At 39.3% G+C, this 20,599-nt stretch overlaps 2 protein-coding genes across 6 annotated transcripts in view; both read left to right on the forward strand.

The window, feature by feature from the left end:
- The window catches only part of bud23 (BUD23 rRNA methyltransferase and ribosome maturation factor), a gene marked incomplete at its 3' end in the record, with an annotated part of 14,422 nt that extends 13,969 nt beyond the window's left edge, over positions 1 to 453 (forward strand). The window contains exon 10 of the mRNA XM_082179309.1: positions 441 to 453. Within this exon, the coding sequence (XP_082035435.1) occupies positions 441 to 453 (13 nt within the window). The remainder of the gene's footprint in view (positions 1 to 440) is intronic.
- Positions 454 to 1,884: 1,431 nt separating this feature from the next.
- stx1a (syntaxin 1A (brain)) overlaps positions 1,885 to 20,599 on the forward strand; it is a 50,248-nt gene continuing 31,533 nt past the window's right edge. For 3 of the 5 annotated variants that reach the window (XM_082178980.1, XM_082178977.1, XM_082178979.1), the window contains exon 1: positions 1,885 to 1,937. In XM_082178980.1, the coding sequence (XP_082035106.1) occupies positions 1,908 to 1,937 (30 nt within the window). In that variant the 5' untranslated portion in view covers positions 1,885 to 1,907. The remainder of the gene's footprint in view (positions 1,938 to 20,599) is intronic. The other 2 variants (XM_082178981.1, XM_082178978.1) reach the window with 1 other exon arrangement.

Below are 20,599 nucleotides of genomic sequence, written 5' to 3' on the forward strand. Positions count from 1 at the left end.
GCACAGCAGAGACTCTAATCATTCTGAAATCACAAAACAAAATGCACACAAACGTGTCCCTGTGTCATCTAACACACCTGCATTTGCCCAAAATCTCACTCTGGCCTGGCGGTGTGCGTGGTGGATGTCCCGAGCTCTTGGTCCAGCACAAGCGTGGAGACAGTTTGCATTAAAGTTTTCTTTTTCTTTGAAAACTTAATGATAATCCCAAAACGATTGTCTAAAAACAGGAGTGGTTACACGATAGTTTGTGGTGAGAGATTTAATTCAACATGTGAACACACATGCGGTGTGTGCTCTGCGAATCTGAGAGCCCCGCTTTAGTTCATATCCGCGGGACTCGCGTGTGGTCCTGATATCTGTCTCTCATTAGCACTCGCGCCCTGCTTCACCTCAGTCATGTTAGACACATAAACATTATTTCCCTTAAACATTATTAGATCCATCGGCTAGTTCCATGATTCCGCTCATTTGTTGAAGAGGTTAGCGACCCCTAGCTGCGAAATACTACATATTGTACCTTGTGTCCATGTGTATATATGGCCCTCATGTTTCGGTTGTTCCCTGTCTAGCTTTGTTCCGTTACCACTGTTGGTGAGTCCACGTTAAGTCGAGTTAAGTCCAGGTTTATGTTCAATTTGTTATGTTCATGTTTGTTTCATGTTGTAAGTAATGTCAAGCCAAGTCTTAGTTTGTTTTGTATCTGGTCAAGTTTGGGATTTAACTGCACATGGGTTCAGTGCCTTCAGTGAACCTCCTGACAGCATACTGAGGCTTGGTCAGGACTCCTCGGCGTCACTTATCTGACGCATAAGGCAAACGACTGACAGAAATGGAGAACCATGTTAAATGACGATAAAGGGGAGCATAAGAAAGTGACGCAGATGAGTCCTGACCACATTTTTAATTTAAAGGGAAAGGAAAAATTTATCCAAAAGGAAAGTTCTATTGGAGGTCCTTGGTATACTAGAAAAGGTCCTGGAAAATATTGTATTTCCAACAAGTCAAAGGGAATACATTTCAAAATTTTACATAAAATATACCGTGTCAATTCTAATATTTCTAAATATTCGGACACTGATAAGCTCATGTTCTTTAAACAAGCAGAGGAGACATTTGCACATCTGTGTTTCGGTTGCCTTTTATCCAAACAGTTTTGTGTTTTTGAGTTCAAGTCATATATTTGATTCTGAAAATGTTACACACTCTTTTAGTTTAAAATACTTTTTTTTTTTATCATAATGATATTAAAAATAAATCCCTGGAGTATATTGCAAATTTTTCTTTTTGTCATTTATATGGCAAATTCTTTTTTCGAGAAGTTTGCAAATGGTATACCATCCCATCCCCACTTTAAAACTGACTTCTGAAATCTCTTTATTTTATAAAGAATTAAATATATATATATATATATATATATAATATATATTCTCTTAAATGTTATGAAGAAATATTTAAAGAAAATCCATGAATTTAGACGCTTTTGCTGGTGTATCAATGTCTGTATGTTATTACACATGAATACAGTTTTCCTGTCATGTCGTTTTGCCATTTACCCCATTCAGTGCTATTTTTCTTTCAACACTTTTTTTTAAATTAATTTGTATTCTTATTCTTATTATGTAAATGTAACTTCTCAATTTGTTGTAAGGTGTGTGTGTGCGTGTGTGTGTGTGTGTGTGTGTGTGTGTGTGTGTTAATCATGTAGAATTTTTCTATTGTTGTTGTTCATTTTATGTATAATTTTCTTTATGTAATTGTTATTCGACATTAAAGCAATAGATTGTTGATACCATTATGTGGAGAGTGACGCGTCGCGCGCTGTAGGGTTAAAGGGGGCGCGCCTCGCCTCACTTAAAAATGACGCTCTTCTCCGCGAGCGTTAAACGCGTCAGACTGAATGAAACATGAGGGACCGCACGCAAGAGCTCAGACATGTGAGTATATGAGTTTATTCAGTCAGACTGAACTTTATATTGATGCTATGATGGACAGACACGCGCTGCTCATTCTGTCGACAACGTGCTTTTTTGAAGATTTCATATTGATCAATTCTCAGAATCTTTTAGATCGATAGTGATGTTTGTCATGTAATAGTTGTAATTAAGGCGTTGAAGTTGGTAAACATGAGAATATGAACATATATGTGCTTTATTATTTAGGCTACTTTCACACTGACATGTATGGCGTTGAGCTGAATAGAAAGACTGATGAAGTTCAGAAAACGTTATTCCTGAGCTGAGATGTTTATTTACCACGTTCTTTGAGACTTAATGTTAATGTTAGAAGAACGTGTAGTAGACCTGTGAATCACACCATCAGCAGTCAGAGCTGAAAACTGATTTAACATAAGTACACTGAGCAGATATGACTGGCTGGATCTTTACATGATAAATGAAGCTTCATCTGTGTGTGTCTTTCTGTATGGATTGATCTGAGTAGAGCACATTAATCATCAACCAGTCTTTCCTCATTATCATTGAACAAACAGAGGACTAGATAGAGAGAGATTCTGTCCTGTTGTGTTTCTGGTTGTGTCTGGTGTATTGACACACTGGCTTTACTTCTGTAGTTCATGTCAGGTCCAGCACAACAGCCCACTGTTAGTATCATTATATATGACACTTTGCATAAATGAACACTTGTTATCTGTGCGATAATCCCCGTGGTGTGGTGTGTCTCAGTGAAGTACAGGTTGAGGACAGCAGGATGAAATAAGTGAGCGCCTGTAGTGTGTGAGACGCTGTGATACTGCTCTTCTTCTGAGGGAGTTGTTGTGCTGGTTTAGGCCTGTCATGGTCAACTCACTCCCAAAGCTTTTCATATTCTGTGCGCTGGTCAGTTCACAGCAGTGACAGAAATTAACTTTTTCATTAGTGGGCAGTGTTTGCCACATTAAACTGATTTCCAGGTTTATTTTTTACCTTTAATAAGGGGCTTTTTTTTTTCTAACCTTATTAGATGTATGCATCATCTGTTATGCCAAATTCAGAAGTTGCATCTGAAGCATTTAGATGTGTTTACACTGCAATTACAAGTGCATAAATAATGCTATGAGATTAATGTTTTAAAACTTATATTTTGAATATTGAAATTTGAATAATTCAAAATAATATGAAATGATACTTTAAATATGAAACTAAAAACACCAATAAGTGGCGGCAAATCACTTTCTTAGTGAGCGAGTCATTAATCGATTCAACCCGTTCCTTCAAAGGCTGATTCATTCAGGAACGAACTTTTGCTGTGTCCCAATTCACCTACTTAAACTTTTTTTGTTGCTATTGTGCTGGTCATAGTTAAAAACAATGTTTTAAAAAAAGTGCACAATGTGGTTCCAGCTAAAATATAACTAAGATAAATTTAAATGCATCTTCCATCGGGTGAGACATAGATTATTAATAACAAACCCATTTTAGGGTCTTTCTACTTAAATGCCCATCTCACAAACTCCATCATGTTTGGTTTTATTTTTATTTGTGTTTTTAGTTCTGAGCCAAATCCTTCTCCACAACAGGGATAAAGTTGTCCGCAGTGGCACCGCTAGGGCTTCTGGGACTCTGGATTATTTGTAATCTGGGCACCAACCCCTAATTATATTATCTTTTTGCCACATGTAACAACAATCATTATCTATAAGCATATCAATTATTGCATATTTAATAAGAGACAATAAAGAACTAAATTTGAGAATTGCCCCGATACCATTGAGTATCAAAAAATGTCTTGTTGTTCGGTACCAAGTTTCGTACTGAACAAATTGTAGGCTATGAAAACAAAAAAAGTGAATGTATGTATTAGGGCTGTGGTGAATGTATGTATGTATGTATGTATGTAATAGTATGTATCTTAGTTGATCCATGATCCGTACAGACCAGGCCCCACGGTTCGCTGATTAATTGCAAAGTTTAACCATCACAGAGCCAAAGTTTTACATTTGCACATGTTTTGTCTGGCCAATTTAAACATTCAAGCCATTTTAAACCATTCAAGATGTGAAAGAGATTGCGCACTGTTATTTGTATGCAGAGAGAGGGCGTGAGAGATATCTGTGTGTGAGTAACACACACAGAGAGAGGCGTGTTTCAGATAGTGTGTGAACACAGAAGTGATTCCTTTTGTCTCCTTGCACTTGAACGGACACACATAAAATCGTCAAGATACCCATCTCGGCAAGTATTCTTGTGAAATGTGGACAGTGCATGAATCACTCAATCTTGGATTATTGTCAGTTTTGTGGAACATGATATTGTGGCTCCTCCAGTAGTGACTGAATAAATCTCTATGAGTCTCTATGAGTGCGCATTAACAGACTTATCATGATGCCGCATGAACACCGGTAGTGTCAGTAGGGCTAACGATTATTTTGATAATTGATTAGTTGGCCGATTATTTCTACGATGAATCGGATTTAAAAAAGCCCAATTTTCGTTTTATTGTATTTCTTTTATTGACAAAACACACTATTCCACATCCTGCCCAACGCTGTCCTTCAAACAAATGTGCCAACTGAATGCTATGAAAACATATATAGTGATTATATCTGTGCAAAAGAGCTATAAAGCAAAAGGACAGTTTAAACATGAAAACATTCAAAATGAAGATAATAAAGAAAAAGAAAAACTCAGTTTTAACAGATAAGAGGAACACACACATTCACTCTGGACACAGTAACCTGTTAATGTCATTTCTTAATCCTGTAAATGTAAGAAACGTCTTATATTTATATTCAAATACACACTGTTATCCCTTTACAGTTTCCATGTTGACTTTTAAACCTAAATTTTAAGTCCAACAACAGATATTTCAGCAAAATGACAATTTTTGGGCTGAATATTAGGCTAATGGTCTCCCTCTTTACGGTGTCTGATGCGCGCGCCGGTGCCAGTTTGAGTAAGTGTAACACTGGACTGCACGAGATAAGCCAAAAATTACAACAGTTGAGGCAGATTCACAGATGCTAGACAGTTCATTGATGTATTAGTGAGTTAGACGGAAGCACACCTGCAAAAACAAAGCAATCTGATATTGACTCAAATAAACTACAGATAATATGTGCTAAGTGGTTCTCATCAATGGCTTTAACATTTTAATAATAATTTGGTGGAATTATGTAATAAGAAATGATAAAACCATTTTTAAACATGCATTCTTTCTGGAGTTGCCTGAATGTTTTGTTAAAGTTTATAACTTGCTGTAGCCACATTATAATATAAATCCAGTTTAATATAGCATCTACATTCAGACCTACATTACTCTGCATTGTGAAGAGCAGTGTCGAAGTCCAGCACACTTCTGCATGGTTGCAGCCAGTTTTCATAATGCATTTCAGTCTCTTTATAATACAATTATGTGAAATACCAGATTGGTAAGTGGCACATGCCCCTGCTGTTTAGTACTACTTTAATTAGAACATTTCACTTTTTGGTTGTGGCCACCGATATTCATGGTGTCTAATCTTCTAAACAGCACAGCTGAATTGTCAGACATTGCCTGAGTAACATTGAGTTCTCTAACGCGTCGTCTTGTGCTTGAATGGTTTAAAGTCACTTGAATGTTTAAATTGGCAAGACTTCAAAACGTGCTCAAATTATAAACTTTTGTGATGAACCAGGTTACAACAATTCTGTCCCAAGCATCTTCCACACTGTCTCTGGACCATTGGCCAGTGCTTATGGTCAAGCCCTGACTATCTGGACTACCATCAGACTTCTCTGAAAGGAACATTTTAAGGGATGGAGCGAGATTACCGGAAGGAAGGAGTGGGTATAGACTGCATGTGCATTAGTCGTTCCTTATTTTTAATGTGGGATTGGTGCCGTTGTCAGTGTCCATTAAATACTTAAGTCTGATAAGCTATAGTAACTTGAAGCTCATTTACCTAAGATGAAGTCAAGTCTTCTGTAACAGACAGTGGCGGATTTAGCAAATCGGGGGCCCAAGGCGAAGGTAGGTAGGCTATGGGCCCCTCCCCATCCAATCTTTAAAAGAGAACGAAAAAAATATGTACCGACTGAATGGTGGATGCAGGTAAAGCTAATCTACGGGGAAGTAAAGGTTAGAGAGGAGAAAAAAACTCCCCTTTAAACCCTGCATACACTTCTTTACTCCTAAACAGAAACATGTTACAATGTTTACATGGTACAATTTCTGGTAGCCTAAGCTATGTTTTTTTTTTTGCTTTACAAATTTCACCATTTCGATTCAATTATTGTGATTTGATTCAATATTGACTCATTTGGATAAATATTAGGTAATGTTTCACAAGATAGGCATTACTTTTTCTCAAGAAAAAAAAGCCCTATCAGCTGGTATAATTTAAGGTTAAAATAAGTAATATAGTACACATATTTAGCCAAATACTCTCTATATAGCTATTTTTTTCATGCCAATTAAATGGCTTTCCTGAGGTAAATTTTATGTGACGATTGTTCTCCAGCTGTTTTACCTCTTTCCGCGGTTGAAAAACACTTTGATTGATATTATGAATGAGGAATATACATTTCGGTAAGTTATACTGTATCTTTCAACATTGTTAATTCGTGTTTATTTACTATTAGCTAGAGATTATCAGTTCACGTGCCGCTATAGGAATCTGTCACGTCACATTAAAACGGCAAAACGGTATTTATTGTTTGAATTTCGTAATAGAATTGACAGAATCTGAGAGCTGAGATTTTTTTTAAATATCATGATTCATAAGTAAACTGCTCAGTTTTGTCTGTCGATCTCCGTGTCCTCTTTGCTTCACGATTTTTCTGTGCATTGGACGTTGTTGTTCCTGATCTGTATAAAAAAAAAGTTTGTCATTTTTGGCAGCGTTCCCAAATACTTATCAGCGTCTTTTCACTTTTTTCTTTTATTTGAGCCGCTTGGGTAACTTCGAAACTTTAAATTTTCGCGTTTAGACTCGTCTTGCTCTGTTTGTGTATTTCCCAGTCCTCCTGTTACTGCGTGTTGTTTATCTTTCGCGCCGTGAACCTTTACGGACTTTTTGCTTTCCTCCCGCTTCCTCCTTATTTTGTCAGCACCGCTTGGGTAGCTAGCCTCGCTTCATTTTTACTCTGTCTACTACTCTGTACTCTGTCTGTCAATCACTTCTTTTTCTCCATCAGTTTTTTGGCACAGCCTTGTCACTTTCGCAGATGCGCAGTAAGTGAGATAATGGAATAGTCCAATGTAGTGAGGCGGGGGGCCCCCTCCTGTCTGCGACACTAATGATTTTATGCCGTTTTTCGCAAATGACGTTTTAGAAATATATAATAAAAAATTTAAAATAAAAACCTTAAGCATAAGTTAATAGAGCATTTTGGGGGCCCCAAGGTAGCTCGGGGCCCAAGGCAATTGCCGACCTTTGCCTAATGGTAAAGTCCGCCCCTGGTAACAGATCAGACAGAGGCCCAGAATGAGGATCACAACTCCAAAAGAGAATTACCGAGAAGGAAACTACATGCACAAGATATAATTATTAATTTACACACTTGAAGGATTAGTTTAATCACAAATGGAAGGTACATAAGGGCATGTAGTTTGTGGTTTTGCTCTGCTAACAACTTCATTTCTCTACTAAAACACAAACACTTCCGGTTTGCTGCAGTTGTACTGTGTGATTCTACGGCATGCATCAATTTATTTTCCTTTACTTTTTTCTTCTTTTATTTTTTCTTCTCTTAATGCAATTATTTGTTGAATCGTATTTAAATTGCTGTTTTAAGAAGATGTTCACTGAAATAAACAAGTGTACAAGCGTACAGCTTGGACACTAGATGGTGTTCACGAGTTTACACTTACAAATAATCAGCCTAGGTGTAAAGAGAATGTGTATTTGGCATGTTGTCCGAGGAGAGGGCTCTGAACTGGGTATTTTGGCCCAAACCCAGAGTACTTCTCCCGTATCCCTGGCTGGGATAGGAAAACAGCCAAGAGTGAGGAGTCAGGGTAGTGGAGGGATGTTGAGGAACATTGGTGAGTCGGCTACGTATATAAGCCTCCTCTCTGATTGGAGAGATCATTTGAACGTGTTCCTCTCGAACTTTGTTAATAAATATAATTTCACGAGTTACCACTTACAAATAATCAGCCAGAGTAAAGAGTATGTGTATTTAGCGTGCTGTCCGAGGAGAGGGCTCCTGGCTCCGTATTTTTAATAAATGGCTGGAAAAGTGATCTGCTGGGATGCTGGATTGTATCAAAATGGATTTGAGGTGTTTTTGTAACCAGAAACATGTAACTTTGGGAGTTATAATTTATTGATCGCATGCTAAAATCCAAAAAAGCCATCTTAGGAGAGGCATCAGTGTGGGGGAGTGCGAACTAGAGCTGAAGATCTTTGCCCGAACCCGACGGGACCCGACGGGACCCGACGGGTTTGGTCGGGTTCGGTCTTAATTTCTATTATTTTACACGGGCTCGGGCCGGGCTCGGGCTCGCGCTTCGGGTTGCGTGGTAAATGAGCGGTCAGGTGATGTGTTTAGATTAGCGTGAAAATGGATCTTGAGGAGGTGAAATGGAGGCTGGTCTCTGGAGGACTTATTTTATTTCTTTGTTCCAACTTCCAAGTGGCCTCTAGCCTCCGTTAGTCATGAATAAATGATGTTAAAAAATGTATAAATTACTCCTTTTTTTTACGAAAGACAAAGCTGTGTGCGTGCGGCGCAGTCTCTTTTTTCCTTTCTCTCCCTTTTCCGCCGAGTGGTGCGTGTGCCGGCTCGCGGTGTGAAGCGCGTGTCCGCGCTATTCTCCGACACTCTTATCACTGCTGATAGACGGCCTTTTGGACAGTCGGGCTGTAAACGGGTTCGGGCTTTTAAAAAGCTGTCAATCAAAATGTACTTGTCGGGCTCGGGCCAAACTCTGTCGGGCTCGGGCCTTTTCGGGCCGAACTTTTAAGGCCCGATTACAGCTCTAGTGCGAACGGCCTTTATTAATGCAATGAACGGTTGCTTTCGTTCTCACAGTGAACTACTATGATGTTGGTGGACCATTCTTTCCCATATAGGAAGATATGAGGATAAAGCTCAAACAGCACTGTGGACGTAGATGACTGCGGGAAGTCTTAAAGCTGGAGGGCCCACATAAAACGCGAACCAGCGGCCTTGGTAAAATCCCCCGAATCTGATGGAGGAGGCTGCGTCGGTAAACAGTTGATCACCGATGGGGAGAGAAACCAAGTTATTATTGGAAAAGGAAAGACTGTTCCCCTTTGTTTGTTTAAGGAAGGTCATCCATAAAACTAAGCTCGTTGACGCACCAACTAGGTCGGGAGATTTGGTGTTCTAACGCTTGAACTGAAGATGCAAGGGAGAGGAGAGATGAAAAGGCGGCCTTGTGGAATTATGCACATCGCGAAGTTTAAGCGGCTGAGCAAAGATAGCAGTTCGCGCTTAGAACAGTTTGGACTATCCTGTCGATTTTTCCTTGGGCAATGAGGCCTGGAAATTAACTGTATCCAAGTTAATATCCAGAAATTCAATGGACATGGCTGGACCCATGATTTTATCCTGGGCGATTGGAATCCCGAGCTCAGCGGAACCGTATGGGACTGAGAGATCGATTATTAAGCGTTTTGTAAATATTCGTATTTTCTCTGTTTTTGTTTTTTCATTGGTTTTCTTGAAGTGATAACATGCGTTTACATGATAAGATGAAACCTAAAACACTTTCTTACCTGCATATATTTACCTCTGACACATCAGTTTGATACTGTAATCATGGTTTGACGCTGAATGATCACCAATGATTTAGATTAATATTTGTTCCTTTATCTGTTGCTGGTTTGAGTGGCACACAAATTCATTTAGGGAAGTTCAAAAGAGTGGTAAATGACAAAGGGAAGTTCAAAAGAGTGGTAAATGACAAAGACAAAAACAAAGATTATGGTAAAGGACAAAGAGCTTTGCATAATTAAAATGTGCACCTTGAATTTATTCAATTTTTAGACATTTTTTATTTGATTTATTTTTATTTGATTTTTCCATACATATCCAGGCCTGAACATTTCTCAAATCAAATTCAAAACTTCTCCAAACTGCATAGGAACCCTCAACATTTTCATCAGTTATCTGTCTATGGGTCGTTACATTACTTTAACATTTCAGTAATGTTACATTTCTGTTAGTTTTAAATCAGATACAGATAAAGTGGAAGAATAAAATTACATTTATTTGAATGCATTAGTGAGAGATAAATCTGTGAAGTCTGTGCAGCATCTCTTTACCTATAGTGAAGCTATTGTATGTAGCAATATGTATGTAGAAATACATATATGCTATAACTTTCAGTTTCTTAACGATTTTGTTGATAATTTGGTGTGTGAGCCACTAATTTTATGTGTGTTTAAGCTACAAGGAAGTAGCGCGTTAGTTTAGGATTGCAAATCATTTGTACAGAAAACTGGTGAAGTTCCCGATGATGGGCCACACATGCAGGGCCCACAAATCGAGCTTGGGGATGCTAGATTGTCCTGTTCGCCTGGGAAAGGAGGTCTTTCCTCAGGGGTATTGGCCATGGGGCTGTTGCTAGCAGCTGAATCAACTCAGGGAACCAAGGCTGTGCGTCTGTCCTCTCTGATCCTTTTGATGACCTGGGGGAGGAGCTCGACAGGAAAAAGCGTAAAGGGGAAGGCTGCGCCATTGGTGAGCCAGTGCATCCCTGCTCTTCGAAAAGAATATTGGGCAGTGAGAGTTGTCTTAAGAGGCAAAGAGGTCGACCTCTGCCCTGCCGAGATTACTCCAAATTATTTGAACCGTTTGGGGATGGAGGGCCCGTCGTAGGTTGCATTATGCACAAAGAGGAGACGTCTGGCTAGCCTGTACAGAGGCCTCGACCTGAGTCCACCCTGGTGGTTTATATAGGATTATATCACCATGTTGTCTGTAAGACGTGGTGTCCTATTAGGTCTGGCAGGAAGGTTTGAGGGCCAGAAAAAACGCCATCATTTCAAGGCAGTTTATATGCAGCTGCTTTTCCAGAAGTCGGTCTGCCCTCGCACAGAGCTCCCCAACCCGTGTCGGAGACGTCAGGGGGGACCACCTTCCTCCTCGAGACCAATCCCATGCTTACTCCAGACCGGTAATGGCTGGGGTCCTTCCAAGGGGCCAGGGCTCTGATGCAGCCGTGGTTTACCTTGACGCGAAGGCGACCTGATCGCCAGGCGTGAGTTGGGACCTGGGCTTCTGAGAGGGGAGAAGGCCCCTGCTCTGAATGAAGTCGCAAACCACTGGACAGTCAGCCATGCTCGCATTTGGTCTCAGTCAAGCACTGCCCCCAGGAAAGAGATCCTCTGGCTGGGAGACACCAAGCTCTTGGCTATGTTGATTCTGAGTCTTAGGCATTTCAAATGGCTGAGGAGCACAGATCTGTGTGAGTTCAGTTCTGCCTTCGATTGGGCCAGGATGAGCCAGTCATCGAGGTAATTGTGATGCGCCTCCCTTTCTGTCTCGGGGGGAAAGTGCTGCATCCATGCACTTCGTAAATGTGAGTGGTGCCAGAGACAGTCCGAATGGTAGGACCGTATACTGGTAGGCCACCCCTTCGAACTCGAATCTCAAAAATGTGATGGGGGGTTATTTGGATATGAAAGTATGCATCTTTCAGATCCACTGAGAAAAAACAATCCCCTGGGCGTACTTGCGAGAGGATTTATTTCAAGGGTAGCATTTTGATTGGCCGTCTCATGAGGGTTAGGGTTAGGGCGATTCAGATGTCTGAGATGTATGTGATTTGGATACATCCAAATTGGAGCCATGGGTCGATCATAGTATACGCTCCTTGAGACAGTGCAGGAAAGCAGAAAGAAAGTGGAAAAAAGACAAATGACAGGTTTCATACAAGATCTTAAAGGACTGCCTATTGTTATATCAGAATGCTGTTAAGAAAGCTAAGGCTTCCTATTTTACTAAATTGATTGTGAAACATCACCACACCCCTAAAGCACTTTTTTCTGTCATTAACTCAGTTTTAAATCCCCCTATAAACTCTCTTCGCTGCCCGTCTTTGGCACTCTGTGAGGATTTTGCTAGCAACTTTGCCAATAAAGTTTCTAATTTGAGAGCCTAATTTCAATTCCCCGATCAGGAAATACAGAGATGAGTCCACCCACCCTCTGGACCTCTGTCAATCCTGTCTTCTGTCAAGGAAGTAATGTTTAAACTTAAACCTTCCTTTTGTACACATGACAGTTTACATCCTCGTTATCTGAGACAATTAATTGATACTGTCGGCCCTGGGTTGGTGTCGTTATTGAATAAATCCTTGCTTGAAGGAGCTATTCCTCGAGTTTGAAAACTGCCTCAATTACACCCGTACTAAATAAACCCTCACTTGATGCCTTTATTTTAGCAAACTTTCGTCCTATACCCAAGGAAATATATTTTTTACAGCTTCAGACTTCTTAATGACAATCATATTTTTGAGAAGTTTCAGTCGGGGTTTAAATCTCTGCACAGCACAGAAACCGCTATTATAAGAGTTCTCAATGATATTTACATGGCTTCAGATTCGGGAGATTACGTCATTTTGGTAATGTTAGATTTGTCTTCTGCTTTTGATACTGTCGACCATACGATTCTCGTCTCTCGGCTGGAGTCTTGTGTTGGTCTAGGGGGTGAGGTTTTAAGCTGGTTCAAATATTTTTTGACTCATTTTTTGACGTTTCTCCTCATCCTGCGTGCCTCAGGGTTCTGTATTGGCTCCTGTCATATTCTCTCTCTATCTTATTCCTCTCGGTTCTATTTTTAGGAAACACAATGTCTAATTTCACTGTTATGCTGATGACATGCAGATTTATATGCCTTTGTCTAGGAAAAATAAGAGTGCTTTAGACAGTTTGACAGCATGTCTTGAGGAAGTAAAAGCTTGGCTTGCCAAGAATCTCAGACAAAACAGAAGTTATTGTTTTTGACCCCTCAGAAACCAGGCCAAGACATGATCTTGACCTTGGATCTCTAGATCTATCTATCTCTCCCCAAGGACGGAATTTGGGTGTGATGTTAGATAGTTCCCTCAAATTCGATAAGCAAATTAGCTCTCTAGCGAAAATCAAATCTTATCTTCCCAAGCGCTCGATGGACTATTGCAACTCCCTTTATTTTGGTGTATCAAAGTCCCAAACGGCTCGCTTACAGGTTGTTCAAAATGCTGCGGCGAGATTCCTGAAGGGTAAGAAGAAATTTGATCATGCCCACCCCTCTTTTGAGATCCCTTCAATGGCTATCGATAAATTTGAATATAAGTTGAACACAAAATTGTATTACTGGTGTATACATTTTTAAACGATTTAGCACCTTCTTATCTGTCTGACTCCATTGTTATTCTCCCACTAGAAGTCTTCGATCTGAAATGAAACCTCTCCTTCAGATACCTAGAACCCGGCTAAAATCAAGGGGTAACTGAGCTTTTGAAGTGGCTGTCCCCACACTGTGGAACAAGCTCCCACTGTATATTAGATCGACTTCCTCTCTGTCTGAGTTCAAGTCATGTCTCAAAACGTAATTTATTTTCTATTGCTTTTAGCTTATAATGATTGTTCTGTTTTAAACTGTGTTTAGTATTACTCGTGTGACTAATTTCTGTCAGCTCTATTTTCTATGTGTACAGCACTTTGGTCGGCCAGTAGCCGGTTTTAAATGTGCTCTATAAAAAAAAAAAATGAAATGAATGAATGACGCGCCCCGATTGGCTCGTGCAGACACACCACTTCATCATAGGTTAGTGCAGTAACCACTGACATAAGTGTGCGTGCATCTCTGCACTGTTAAGGCTGTGCAGTAGCACTGCGTTATTGAATAAAAGGCTTCAATAAATTGGAGAAAAGGGAGTTTTTCCCCATAGCATCTAGCAAAGACGCAATACAAGTGCTTTGATGATGATGATGATGATGAAGGCTGTTTTATGCATTCCACTTCACCCTCTCAAATAATTAGACAATTTTCTGCTGCTGCTGTCTTTCTAGTCAAAAGTGTTGAATTAGGAGTGTGTTGCACAACAAAACTTCATTCTAGTTAAGATACATCTAGGCTACATCTTGTAGATATGGCATTATGTAGAACTTTTGATTTTAATCGTCTAATCGTTGTTTTCTCACATTGTAGCATTTACCTAGCATGTTGTGCAGATGCTGTTTGTGTGTTGAATTATTGTTTATTAAACCTTTACCGAGTTTTCCAAGTTCAGAAATATGTGAGAACACACTTCTTTTACACACAGTTCACTGCGCGTTCACACAGAGAATGAGAGAGAGTGCTGATTCACTCATGCTGTTTATGAAATTACAGTCTGACAGAAGAATTTCAAATTATTGGTTTAATCTTTTCATCTGTGTGGATCATTTTATTCATTCAACCAACATGTTATATTGAATAAATATTTGTGGGATTTAGGCCCTGCATTATTGTTAGGGTTTCAGTAACACACCCACTGAGAAGCCTATTGAAAGTGCCCTGGATATTAAAATATGAGCCACCATACTCTAATGCATATTTGGCTTGCAATTAATAATGAATGCACATAATGTGAACGAATTTAATAAACTTAGTTTCCAAGAGTTCCTGGTAACCATCAGTAAATTCACTGAAAAAAGAATTCATAAACATACAAATATCAGTTGACCCTGTGTTTACTTTCTATACTGACAGACGGAAGTGAAAAGACTGTATTAATCAAAGCTTAGCTTTGAGAAAGAAAGAGATACAGGGAGAGATGAGACTGAGAGAAAAAGAAAGAAAAGCCCCTTTCGGACGGGATTAACTTTACAAAGGTAGATGGAGAAATGTAATTTTACCACAGAACGTCTGTAATAATAATGGCCAATTCACACAGGATAAGATATCTCAGTAAAACCAGCAGAAGTGGGAGAGTAACTCGATTTAAAGGGTTAGTTCACCCAAAAATGAAAATTCTGTCAGTAATTACTCACCCTCATGTTGTTCCAACCCCGTAAGACCTTCGTTCATCTTCGGAACACAAATTAAGATATTTTTGATTAAATCTGAGAGCTGTCTCACTCCTTCATAGGCTTCTAAGACACTATAACTTGCTGGCCCAGAAAATGCATTAAAGACATCGTTAATATAGTCCAAGTGACTCCAGTGGCTCAATCTTAAGTTTATCAAGCGACGAGAATACTTTTTGTGCGCAAAAAAAATAAAATTAACGACTTTATTCCACTATTCATTTCCTTCTCTCTGGGCCTCGAGTTTTTTCACGTAGTGTTTTAGCGCAGCGCGTCTGTGTTGCACGTCACACACATGACCAGCGTCGGCCAATAGTGAGCCTACGTGTGACGTACAACACAGACGCGCTGCGCTAAAACACTACGTGAAAAAACTCGAGGCCCAGAGAGATTTTATTTTTTTTGCGGACAAAAAGTATTCTCGTCGCTTTATAAACTCAAGATTGAGCCACTGTAGACACTTGGACTATATTAACGATGTCTTTAATGCATTTTCTGGGCCAGCAAGTTATAGTGTCTTAGAAGCCTATGGAGGAGTGAGCCAGCTCTCAGATTTAATCAAAAATATCTTAATTTGTGTTCTGAAGATGAACGAAGGTCTTACGCGGTTGGAACAACACGAGGGAGAGTAATTACTGACAGAATTTTCATTTTTGGGTGAACTAACCCTTTAAGCACCGCTGTCACCCATGTCGTCACGTGCGCAAACACATATAACCTATATAACAGTTAGGTCCGGTCGAACGATGTATTAATTAACATCAGATTGGATTGTGTTGGTAATAGGCACCAACCTTAAAGATGTTTCGTGCGTCTAACAAGTGCTTTCGATCTTCTTTTTGCTCTGAATGGTGTGTGGAAGACACTTGAGTTTTGCCACAGACTCGTCCCAGCGTCTAGAACGCAACTGAAAGCTTTTTCAAGCGTCTCCATACTTGAAAAAACGCGGGAAACTACTTTTAAGCAGGAAATGACGGAATATTTACATACATATTTACAGTGGGTCTATTCGCACAGGATTAGTATTACCTGAGGTCATTTTTCCGGACCTTTTTCCAGAAGGTAAAAGTCACTGTAATCTTTACTGACATTGTCCGTAATGATCACTGAGATGCACATTCGGACGGGACTAAAAGCACTGAGAAGCTCTGGTGATTATTACTTTACCCCACCTCTCTGTAAGTTACATGATAATGACAACATGGGGGAATGTAGTACACCCAGATTACATTCATACTACACACATTCATATTATATAGCACATACGTTTTTAGTGATTGCAAAGTAATAACTTATTCAAAATAAGTGTCTACTCAAGAGAGTATGTGATTTTGGACGCAGCCGATCAACTTCATTAGATGTTTGACCTCCTTTAGCATCAGTTTGCTGAGACATCATCTTCATTTTTTCTTTCTTTTTCTGCTGTCTCTCCGGGGTCTCTCCAAGGGGCAGGAATTATGCACCCATAAGTATCCTGGATTGCTGCTCTCTATTCTGGAGGGACATCATCCATATCAGACTCATCAGTGCGATGCTTTCCTTTCTTATTTTTGGACACATAGATTGCTTCACATTTTAAATCTACAGTGCATCCGGAAAGTATTCACTTTTTCCACATTTTTTTATGTTACAGCCTTATTCCAAAATGGATTAAATTCATTATTTTCTATGAACAATACCCCACATAATGATAACGTGACAGAAGTTTGTTTGAAATCTTTGCAAATTTTATAAAAAAAAATAAAATAATTATTAATACAAAAAAAATCACATGTACATAAGTATTCACAGCCTTTGCCATGACACTCAAAATGGAGCTCAGGTGCCTCCTGTTTCCACTGATCATCCTTGAGATGTTTTTACAACTTGATTGGAGTCCACCTGTGGTAAATTCAGTTGATTGGACATGATTTGGAAAGGCACACACTTGTCTATATAAGGTCCCACATTTAACATGTGCATGTCAGAGCACAAACCAAGCCATGAAGCCCAAGGAATTGGAATTGGATCCAGGCACAGATCTGGGGAAGGGTACAGAAGATTTTCTGCAGCTTTGAAGGTCCCAATGAGCACAGTGGCCTCCATAATCCTTAAATGGAAGAACTTTTGAACCATCAGGACTCTTCCTAGAGCCGTCCGCCTGGCCAAACACAATTCCAAAAGCTCTGAGAGTGTTAAACAAATAACAATGGTCAACTCTATTAAATCTTTTTCTTTATTGATAGAAAATATACCTAAATCTTGATTGTCCATGTATGCCAAATCAATTACATCTCTTAAAAGAAAAAAGGTTATCCATTACAGTTCTTTTTGGTATTCAATAAGTCTGGGTTCTTTGTATCATAAACTCAAGGTATTTTTTTTGCCACTGGTCTCCAGTTTTAAAAAAAAACAAGGTTGCCTTTCTTGGGCAATGTTGAGGCAAAAACAAGTAACTAACAAAACAGCATCAGGCATAAGAGACATCAGGATCAAATTGTTCTTAAAAGATATTTATTTCTTGCAAGAAATGTTCCCAGTCTGCCCGCAGACCAGCTGCAGACGGAGTGAGACCCAGAGCAGAGGTTGGCCCGCATTTTTATAGTGTTATCTCTTTCAAAGGCTATCTCTTACAGCCCCCACTAAACAAAAGACACAGAGGAACCCCTGTGGCTCCCCTAACCCCCTAATCTTCTCACCTCTGGGTCACACACACACACCCTGCAGTTGTACTAACATCATAAAAGAAACTCAGAATACAGACAAATGAATGTATGGCATTCATTTGTTAAATCATTGAAAATAAAATACAAAGAAAATATGAATTTTTCCACAACAAATTCCTCCTCTTTATCATTCTCTGATAAACAACATAGAAAAATTCACTCTTGTTTTCTAATCAAACCCATTATACTATTAAATCTTCAGAATAGAATCAATTCAAGTCTTTACATAAGACTAGAATTAATTCGAGTTTCTTACATCACAGTTATACCCTTCATGTCTGATTTTCATATACCTGATCACTCTACTTGAACCTTGAAAGAAATAAGAAAAATTAAATAAAAATAAAAACTTTGGAGCAAGCAAGTAAACATTTTATCTGAAGCCGGGCTAAATGGATAAGCACTGTTACCGTATTTCCCGATAAATCGGACCCTCAGTCACTCCAGTATAAACAAGAAATAGTATAGATTGTCATAGTAGGAAAACCATATCAATTTAACACCCCTGGTTGATTTGAATAAAAATGTTTACCAATAAAATTCAAAGATTAAAAGTAGAATAAAAATCCCTCATTTCAAACCCTGCATCCTTCTAACCAATGTAGTTGTTCAATATTAACTCTAATACTTCCATTATGGACTGTCTTTCATAGCTTATTACACATTAGTTAATAGATTTTCTACATTTGCACCAAACAAATCAATACCTAGTTTGATTCAATCAAATACAATCATCAAAGTCATCACGAAACATATTCTTCTGCTAAACTTAAACCATCAGTTGGTCCACATCTTTCTCCAGATGTGTTGATCATCTCGTTGCCCCATGGATGTTCCATCTTCACCATTTTGACACTTTGCGCATCGTTGAAATGGTCTTTCCAGCGTGGGCAAGAGAGGAATGTTTCTAGCACATATCCTTGATCTCTCGCTTTATTCTTCGCGTTGGCGTGTGGGGTTGCTGATGTTGGTTGGTTGATTTTCAAATCCTTACAAGGTTTTCCCTTAGATCATGATCGCACCCCCACTGGAATGAGTCGTTCACTGTCTGCTGTCACCTGTGAAAGCAGACCTTAAGTGATTTTGTTAGTGACCGCTTGTCTTGTCGTCCCTTTGGTGTGACCTGTGAAATTTTCAGCCTGAAACATATCACCGGATAATTTCTTGCTCATTGAATGGCACTCAGGGTTCTTGTTCCCCTAAAAAAAAAAAACATTCAACCCATGTTGCTCATGTTAACAAAACAATACAGAATCAGTTCTGTTTGGTTCAATCCGTTCTGACATCCTGCAAAATGAAAATGTTAAGTTATGCACTGCGCAAGGTGTGGCATCTTTCTGCCAAAATAATGACCCAGGCCAGGATTACTAATCAAATTCATTCATAGCTATTGTTTTCACTGGGTACAGTCTGCCCTGTCATTTCACTCCTGTGCTGGTTTTAGACAAATTCTTCTAACCCTCTGGGTTTTCCTGAATGCAAATGGTCCTTCTGGTCCCCCCCCCCTGAAGAGTTGAAAAGCTCTTATCTGACCATTTGTTCGTGTGTGTGTGTGTGTGTGTGTGTGTGTGTGTGTGTGTGTGTGTGTGTGTCTGCATCTTCTGTAAAGAAAAACAAATGTTGAGGTTATTGTCACATAGTTTTCTTTTGTCTGCTGTGCTGCCGCATCTGCCCTGGCGTTTCCTGTCGAAACAATTCTTGTTATTGGCACACTTAAAAATACAAACAATGCACACAATTAAACCCAATGTCCTCCCAACATTTATCTTCCCACCTGTGCGATGGCTTTCAGCAAATGTGAACCCCTTAGTAAACCAGATCTGGCTGGTTAAGACAAATAAAGTTCTTCTAACCTCTCCTGGACTTTTCTGAATGCAAATGGTCCTTCTGATCCCCTGAAGAGTTGAAAGGCTCTTATCTGACCACCAGTGGGTTCCCCCTGGACTTTTACTGTCCTTACATACCGATGAGGTCAAAGCTAGATAACCTCTCAGCCTGCTGTGAAGACAGTGGGTTTAGCCCCCCCTGTGAGGCCGAAATGTCTTTGTTTGTGGCCTGAATACAAATTATCCATACTAAAAAGTTCAAAGACTCATCTGACCACTTGTTTTACTGTGCGTTCTCTTGTTCCCGCCACGAGCATATTCATCCTCCTCTTTATGCACGACACTCATCTCGTGCATAAATTTAACGTAATAAAATTCTCTTACTTTTATCAGACGTCCATAGTGACTTCCATTTCAAGGTACACATTTACATTCTTATCAGTTCTTGCTTTCCCTCGGAAATTGAACCCATGACCTTGGCGTTACAGGTGTCACACTCTAATGTTTTTTATTTATGGCCTCTTTACCAGTTTCAAGGCATGTCTGTTCATTATTCATTTGATTTTAGAAAAGTCAGCTGGATTGTTTTTGGTTCATTATCTGACTGATAACAGAAAGACAGACAAAGTATCAAGCAGTCTCTCAGCAGTCCACTCAAACAGTCTCTTTCTCTCTCACTATAAGCAAATCATCTTTTCAACAGCCTCCTAGGACTGTAACTAAAATAATCATAGTCATAGTCAATCCTTAATAGTTCACAAATGTCAAAATACAAATATTTGACTCAAATTAGAACCATTACAATAATCTAAAATACATTATGCTATGATCTTTTCTAAGGTTATCTTTAGTTTAAATACTCAATTCACCTAACCTTCGTTTTTTTTCAGAAATTTCTCTTGACTCATCACAAGCTGTTCTCATCTTTAGCCACCACCATGTCTAACGACCTTCAGAAGTTCAAAAATTTTCTTTGCCCATAAGGCAACCAACATCATGTTCCTTATATAAATTAATACGTCTTGTTACGGTCTCCACAACAAATAATGACAATCACCTCACGGTCTCAGTTGGCTCTTGAAAGCCTATTTCCATTAGCTCTTAAGCAATAATTTTCT

The sequence above is a fragment of the Leuciscus leuciscus genome, assembly GCF_965113295.1.
Source record: "Leuciscus leuciscus genome assembly, chromosome: 9".
NCBI classification, from domain to species: domain Eukaryota; kingdom Metazoa; phylum Chordata; class Actinopteri; order Cypriniformes; family Leuciscidae; genus Leuciscus; species Leuciscus leuciscus.